Consider the following 8814-nt stretch of genomic DNA (forward strand, 5'->3'; position numbering starts at 1 on the left):
ATTTCTGCAGGATGCTGGTCCTACTCTGGAGCACACTGATGTTCCTCATCTGCAGTGGTTCAGTGCAGCTCCCTCTTTGTCTTTACCTCCTGGTAGCTATAGGTCCTCTCTTCACCTTCAGTGAGGCTGTGAACACCCTCAATGTGCCCCAGGCTGCTGCAGGTGCTGGTCCTGCACGGTGCTGGCCTAGAGCTTGGCAGTGCTGTCCTGCAGCATCTGAAGTGCTCCATGGCTTGGCTGTCTTGAATAACTGTGTCAGTAAGAAATACATTCAATTTTATATTCTTTAACATCACTGCTTTCTGTGCCTCCATAGATGGTTGTTTATTACCCACAGCCAGAGGTGGTTTTGCTCCTCAGCACAATAAATCAGGCTCTTTTTAGCACAGCCTGAAGAATTCCCTGAATGGTTTCAGCTCCCCCAGAACCACAGTGTGACTCAACACACTGAACAGAAAGCCAGACTTTCCCAGTAAGCTCCTGTTTCTCCACAGAAGTTATTGCTAGATATGGGTTGGTTTCCTTTTCATGGTATTGCACTAGGGCTCTTCAGCCTCTGGATTAACCTTGGAGCAGGGCATTGCAGGGGATTGCAGCAGGCAGTCCTGCCTTACAGAATGGGTGCCACGTGGCTGAAGTGGTCAGTGAGCAGGGGAGAGGTGATGAACAGCCAAGGGATAAAGGAAGAAATCCTACCAGGCTGCAGGGATTTGGGAGCAGCCTTGTGAAGGCAGTTGTTCAGGGGGGTGAGGAGCTTCTTGGCCTGGGCTTACACACACAGACTGGCCACCATGTGCAGGATGCAGCTGGGTTTCTGCACTTCCTAAATAGTTCTGGGGTTATTATTATTATTATTATTATTACTTTTCAATCAATGCAGGAAATGAATAGAGGTGAGAATGGAAGTGCAGGGGTCAGCAAAGAGGCTGCTTTGTTATTTCTAACACAGCACAGCAGGGACCTGGAGCTGTTGACTAAAGCACAACAATAACAACAATACCCTTGGAGCTTCTCTTTTTATAAATGACTACTGATGTCTTTATTAGCTTCCACAGCAGTTAGCAACACCTGTAGCAGGAAAAAGATTTATATCCACTAATAATGAATTCTGTGTTAGCAATGGGGACTAACTCAAATATCATTAGCTGTACCTAACAATAAATCATAGAGGTCACATAGTGCCCTTTGAAAGCTCTGATGTGACTGTTGTGCTAAACTCACCACACTGCTCTCCTGCCTGCCAGAGCACACAACAATGTTAATGTGGTCCTTGGCAGTCTTCAGAGGAAAAGTAAATGCTGAACTTCATTAAATATAATAGCACATAATAAGCTGATATTCGTTTACTTAATGCTCATGCTATGAATAGCAGATATTGACCCAAATGTGAGAATAGCCTTATCCAGTGTTCTGTCACCTAACATTAATCTTTATCAGCTTTGTGGTCATGTTCAGAGATCTCCCCTGGGTATTTTTCCTGGCCACTGTTAAACAAATAAATTGCTTCTGCTGCCTATAATTAAAGACATATATTCAGCAGTAAAGAGGCACAAATGGAAGTGTACAGCAGGAAATTGCTGCACCCTGAGTGATCCTCCATGTAAACCACAATGGCAGAACAGGACACATTCCCTGCTGGCAAGGAAAAAGCAGAAAAGAGAATGAGATTAAACTCTGACAAGCTACAGTGCAGTCTCTGGGGTGCCCTCGGGTTACCACATAAAATACTTTGATATATCAGCAAATACTCCTTATTTGGGAGAGATCATGCTCATTTGACCCCACCACCACTGTTATCCCAGCTTTTACTGCCACCCTGCCTTGACACCTCTCTGCTACCACCACCACCACACCTCCACCTCTCTCCCCATCTCTGTACTCTGTTGACACCACTTCTTGCACCAGAGAGTAAAGCTCATCCCCAGGAATGGGGCAGGTGGTTCAATCAGTGGAGTTTTTTTGGTAGATTCTTTCCATAAAAACTCAGAAGGCCCATTTCAGAATTTTCTCCCACATCTGTCCACCCAGGCCCACAGATATTCACCATGCGTTCTTTCTGGGCACTGGAAAGAGTAGCAAGGAACAATTTTGTTTCCTCTGGGACCCAGAATCTATTAAGAGAAAAAGCAGCAGAATGGGTCACTAAAATATTATCATCAAAAGCATAGATAGATAGATAGATAGATAGATAGATAGATAGATAGATAGCTAGATAGATAGATAGAAACTTGGGTTACACAAATCCTAAGGTTTAGGCAGAAAACTATGAAAGCAGGAGAATTCAAAGCTGGGGCTGCCATGGTAACCCTGACTCATGCCATGGTGGTTGGGCACTGCAGCACCTCCCTGGGACCTCCCAGCAAGTGCTGATATGTGTTCTGCATTTTGTGGGCATTCTGTGGACAGGTAATGGAGCTGGAGAAAGCAGCTGGTGTGTTTGTGGAAGAGGATGCAAGTTTTGAGGGAAGAACTGGAAACGCAGATCTGGAGAGTACCAATACAGGCACAGGTAAATCTGGGCTCACAAGTGAGGTTGCACATGAACTCCAGAGCCCACAGCCCCAGCAAGCCATGGGACCATGAGAAGCTGGTCAGGAAGACAAAAGTTTTAGTAGTGAGGCTTGGAATACTGAAATCCAACCTGTGAACCCTAAATAAGTGCCAGCTCTAGCATGGGTCCTGCCCACAGGGCTACAACTTCCAGGTTGCAACAGAACAGCTTCATTTCCCTCCTAGGAAAATTTCCTACAGTCATGGAAATCCCTTCATGCAACTGCATCCCATTTGCAGTTATTCTGTGGAGGAATTGAGTCTAAACCAGAGACCAAGGGCTGATAAAATCTCGGTTAAAAACAGCTTGACTTGCTGGCTGTAGGCCAGGAGAGTCTGGGTCCTCCTGCCACATCAGAGAGGCAATGCCCAGGAGAGCAGCCACAGGTTATTAAATAGGGCTGTGATGACCAGGAGCTGGAGAAGATGTTTTCTTAGCATTGGCTTCATGTTAATTGTATATATAAAGTTATAACTTCCAGACTCCTCAGTGCCTTTAGAAATCAGACTGATTCTTGTGAGCATTTTTAGAATGCAGCCATTTCAGAATTAATTTTGTCCAACACAGAAAATGTATGCAACATAATTTCTCCACTGTAATGCTATTATCTTTTCTGTTTCTCTTTCCCTTTCAATATATGTGTTGTGTAAAATCTTGTCAGTAAAAGATATGCATTTGTTTCTCTTTCAACACTTACATTAATTCTGGATTTGTTTAATCTTCACAAGTAACAAATTACCTTTTAAAATATGACAAAATTCACTTCAAAGCAAGCTGCTCTCCATTGTTCCTTACAAAAACAGCCAATGCACTCTTTTTCATTATGCATGCCAGCATTCATTGCTTTGATCATGATTTTTGGTGAGCTGCAATGAAGAACAAAAGTAGATGTTCAGAGAAGAGCACAACTCCCAGCTCTGCTATACATTGATATGCCAAGCCTGATTCATAAAATAGCAGCGTGATTTTAGGCATCTAGAGACAGAATGGAGAGAAAACAAAAATGTAACAATTGTATATGTATCCACTGAGCATCTTCAGACAAAAATAAAACATGGAAATTTGGAGGACAGAGCATTTGCATTGGCAAAGCTGAGACAAAACTCATCTGCACATGCAGGAACTGTCAGCGTGCCAGGAAGAGCGATTAAACAGCACGTCTGTGTAGTTAAATTGGTTTGTTTGTGAGAGCAGATGATATAGTGCAAGTCAGAGCAGCAGGAAAATCCTTTGAATAGAAAGCCATGCACAGTCTGAGTTGTGGGAGGCCACCTCAAAAGACAGATGGGGCTTTCTTAACTATTTCTTAACCCATTCAGCAGGCACTGAGTCTTCACCTCACCTTTGATTTAGTAGCTGCACTTTATACTGCTCCACACTTTGGGTAACTGACCATAAAATAACAAGGTTCTTTCTACTTCCAACAGAAAAGTTTGATGCCCTGCTTCTGGAAGCAGGGAAGCCCCCCAGGCACTGCCAGATTTGCTCAGCCTATCCTGGCTCCTCCTTGCCAGGGACCAGTCACTGCTGCTCAGTTCCAGGTACTGTGTCCCTACACCTGTGGGATGGAGGCAGGGATGGAGGCAGGATCCAGACTGGGCATACCCTGTGTTTGGAGAAAAAGGGCACCAACCTCCCAGTGGACATTAAACCTCTTCTTTCCATCTTTTGAGCCATGGGAAGGAGCCTCACTGCTGGATTTTCCAGGGTGGATCTGGCCTTTGCAGAGAAAAAACAAGCCAATCCCTTCAGTTGCATAAAGCACACCCTGCTGGGCACTGCCAGGCATGGGTGTGCATCTCCATAAGGAAGAGAGCAGGGGCACTTCTCACTAGCTTGCTCAATGTCCCATCCAACCTGGCCTTGACACTGCCAGGGATGAGACATCCATAACTTCTCTGGGCAACCTGTTCCAGTGCCTCACCACCCTCACAGTAAAGAATTTCTTCTGTATATCTAAACTAAATCTCTCCTCTTTCAGTTTGAACTCATCAATCCTTGTCCTCTCACTACAGCTCCTGATGAACCTTCAGAAAAAAATAAGTCAGAGGACCTTTCCCTCTTAATCACAACAGGAAAAGTCTGTTCAGTCCATTCAGGACAAATATTTTCCAAATCTGCTTTTCAGTTATGTGATATTTTCTTTCCTACATTATGCCTTGTGCTGAGCACTTCCCATGCTCCCAGAAAGGAAAGGCATGTGTTATAGCACCATTCCCTATCAGTCTCATAACCTGCATGAAAACAAACCAGTTTCATAGCTGCTGGTGTAAATAGCCCAGGCACAGGACTTGCAGTGTGACTCAGTCATCAGCAGCTGGCAAATGCCAATGTCTGTTTCCACACCTGACACACACAGCCACAGACAACCTTGCCATATCTCTCTTCCCTGCCACGCCTTCTTCAGGAAACATTTTGCTTGATACATTTTTGACAAGTGTGTTTTCTGTGATCTGATTTGCTATTAATGGGGTTTTCATCACTGTTGTTACCTGGGTTTCTCTGTGTGGGAGCTGAGTACAGAGCATTTCCCAGCATTTCCCATTTCCCAGTGCATATTTCCCATTCCCCTGTGCCTGGAGGTGAGTGTTGGACCACATTCTACTGTTATCTTTGTGTTTGCATTTCTTAGTGCATTTCTTCACCCCCTGCAGGATGATTTGAGTTCCCGCATAGCATTTTGCTAGCGGGGATCCTCCCTCCCTCCTCCAGTTTCCCCTGGTTCCTCTCTTTGCCAATACTTGCCAAAGTTTCTCATCCCTCCTCATCCTCCTTTGACCCTCGTGGCATTTCTGCACCATTTTGGGGGCACTTTGTCCTGTGTGACCACCCTTCACCCAAAGCTGCCTGTGCAAGAAGTTGTCAACAACCGAACCTCCCAGCATGCTCCCTCTGGGACAGCACAGGGACCAAGGTGACACAGTGTGATGGCTGTGGTGGCAGGTGCCAAGGGAAGGTGCCCATGCATCAACAGTGGTTTTCAGCACTGGGCAGGAGCAGTTTTCACAAAGAGAACCAGAAATCATGATTTGCATCAATGGCTTGTCAAACAAGTTGGCAAAGACAGATGCTCCTACATGGCGCTCAAGGTATGCAGCTTTTCCTGTTTCCCTGCCTCTCTCACACCAGCACAGGCTTGGTGCTCAGGAGTTTGACTCAAAGGCACTTACCCTGTTTTATCTGGCCACTGATGCCATTCACAGTTCTACACAGGTCTCTTCTACTCTCACCAAACTCTGTATCCCCGGGGAGCAAGGTCATACAGAGAAGCATCTCCAAGCCCCAGGATGCCATGCAGGAAACCTTGGTGTAATTCTTGGTTCAGCCAGATGTTTTGAGTTTCACTTTGACTGCCTTCATCCTACGGTAGACTGTGACCAGCAGTTCTTCCAGCACTTGTGCCCTGTGCTTCTCCCTGTGCCCAGAGGGCACTCAGGAGATCACCCACTGTCTATGCTGCAGGATGGAATCAGGTCCAAGTTATCCCTAAAAATACTTTTTGCCCTTATTTTTTTTAATGCAATGATAAAAAAGAGATTTTCTTTAAAACCCTATGTCCCTAGAAGAGACGAATCTGGAGATGGGTGATATTTTGCAGAGGCTGCAAATCCACCCTGTTTTCTGTCTGCAGTGAGTATACAAAGATTTAGTGGGACCAAGACCTATCTGCCAATATAAGCAGTGCTAGCAAATGAGCCAGGAAGAAACAAAGAGGGACTCCTGTGCTTTCTAAGCCTCTGAACTATGAAAGCAGCCACAAAGTCACTCAAAAAGACACAAGCCTTTATGCTTGTAGTCAGCCTGGCCAAGGCAAAAGACCAGGAAACTTCCACACAGTGGTGATTTTGGTAAGATGGTCCTGCTGACACCACGGAGTGCTTGGGACAAGCTGATACATGAGCTTGATTCATGGGAGGCCCTGGGGGAAGTCCATGTCCAAGCTGAAGAAAACAAAAGTTCTCATTATGTGATCCAGATCAGAGAGGGCATGGAGGACCTTCAGCTGCTGGGCACAGGGCTCAGCCATGGTGTACTGGGGAAACACTGGGATCAGTTTGTGCTCACTCGGGTGTGAAATGCATAGATGAATGGTTGAGCAGGACATGGAGGTCAGAAAACAATTCAAGTAATTCAATTGTGTATGATTTCATGTTAGCCAATCTTAGCACATGTACATACAATCTGCTATATCAAGGAGTCTGCCATCCATAAGGATTTTAACCTATGATCTCATCTTCCTCCTCATGTGGGTTTGGTTCTGAGAAAACTGGGCCAGGGACAATATCAGAGGTAAGTCTGAAGATTTAACAGCTCCTTGCAGAGCTGGCCATTGCAGCCCCTCCAAGCCAACACATCCCACTCCTGTGGCAAGGTGAGATGAGCCCTCATTGCCATCCTGGTGCTCATCCCTGCCTGCCCCTGGAAAAGAGCTGTGCCAGTTCTGGGGAGAAAGCAGCCAGGTCACTTGCAAACATTAATTATGACCTTTATCTTCTATCGCGGGAAACTTTGCCCCTGTTACACCCAATTGTCCTCTTGCTGATCTTTACGAGCAGCAGAGATAACAGCAGCCAGCCAGCCTGAAAACACTGCACATCCCCAGCAACACCCTGCAGAGGCAGCAGCCAGCACAACCCCACCAGGAACGAGTCCTTGTTCTGGCTCTGTCTTGGCCAGGGGGTTTCCTGGTGCTTAGATAACCTTAGTAGCCAACATTACATCTGTCTGCATGGGCAAATCAGGCATGGCTGTGTCACTGTGGTCCTGTGGTTATAAATCTCCCTGATCTAGGGGCCCTATCAACCTCTGAGAAGCCATTCTGATGCAAAAAATAAGTGTGTTTGCAGTGGAAAGGTCAAGAGCACTGTGGTAAAGCTGAATTTTAATCATTGTGTAAGACCTGACTAAACACCAAAACTGGGCTTTTATTTGAATGTTCTTTAATTCTGCAATTACATAATTTCCTCTGCCTAATAAAACATGAAGTCATGCAGCTGCCATGAGTGACACACTGATAAACAATTCAAGATGCCTTTCAATAGCATTTTTCTCCAGTTTCCAGAGCCATCTGCCTTCCCCAGCTAAGGTTACATCATTACAGACTTTAATTATTTAGAGGCCATCCTACTTACTCTAATGCAATTGTTGTGTTTGGCTGTCAGTTAGAGCAGAAACAGTGTGCAATGAATAAAGTCAGCTATTTTCTGTACTAATTATTTATTCAAATTCTTCAGCATTGAGACCATGAGGTGTATGCTAGGCTCATTCTTCCTTATTTTTAAAAAGAATCAGAACTGTTCATGCATTTCCAGTGTGTTTTCTTCCCGTCATCCCAGCACTTCTGGTTTGGCTGAGAAGCATAATGATTTTTTAAGGGACTTTTTTGAGGAGGATGTGGCCTGATGTCACCCGCATGTGCAGGACAGGTGTGCATGTACCTGCCTGCATGTGCACAGCCACCTCTGTGTTGACCACTTGACAACAGTATCTGTCTCAATACGTTAAGCCTTTACTTATTTTACAAAAAAAGAGACTAGATAGAGAACTCCAGTTTGTGTCAGTGCTTTGGGAACCTCTGTGGTTGTTAGAAGTCAGAAAAAGGCTGTAGCTGAGCTAGGGAGCCAAAGAGTGAGGGGGACAGCAGGTCAGTGCAGAGAATGTGGAGGGAAGCCTAAATTTATGCTCAACCTGCTCACACGTATTGATTAAGTGTTTTGGCTCAGGATCAGGCATATATTACTGAGCAAATATTAAAAGCTATGCAGGTTTCAAGGGGAAGCCTCTTTCCTCTGGGAGTTGCTGTCGATTACTCATAATTAGTTGAGAGGTCAAAGCCGACCAGAAGATCAGATGAAAATTTATGGAAGGAAAATATGAGGAAAAACAAATAAGGAACCATATTATTTGATTCCTGCTGCCGGTTTCAAGCATTCATTACAGAAATTAATGAGAAAAAAACGTTTAAAAGGTTCTTGTCATTTTGTCTAGTAGACTATCTTAATTCTCTATCACCCGGTTGTATCACAAAATCCTTTGGCTGCAAAAGACCCAGGTGGGGGTCGGGCTCTTCTCACAGGGAACCAGCAACAGGACAAGGGGACAAAGCCTTAAGTAGCGCCAGGGGAGGTTTAGGTTGGACGTTAGGAAGAATTTCTTCACAAAAGGGTGATCAGACATTGGAAGGGGCTGCCCAGGGAGACGGTGGAGTCACGGCCCCGGAGGTGTTTACGGAAAAACTGAACGCGGCACTCCGTGCCATGTTC

The 8814-nt window shown here is 45.2% G+C and overlaps 1 protein-coding gene across 1 annotated transcript in view; it reads left to right on the top strand.

Moving 5' to 3' along the window:
- Window positions 1-2409: 2409 nt before the first annotated feature.
- Window positions 2410-8814, top strand: part of WDR44 (WD repeat domain 44) — a 29742-nt gene continuing 23337 nt past the window's right edge. The window contains 1 exon segment of the mRNA XM_005419800.2: window positions 2410-2509. Within this exon segment, the coding sequence (XP_005419857.2) occupies window positions 2410-2509 (100 nt within the window).

Source organism: Geospiza fortis, unplaced genomic scaffold (genome assembly GCF_000277835.1).
Source record: "Geospiza fortis unplaced genomic scaffold, GeoFor_1.0 scaffold157, whole genome shotgun sequence".
NCBI lineage: Eukaryota > Metazoa > Chordata > Aves > Passeriformes > Thraupidae > Geospiza > Geospiza fortis.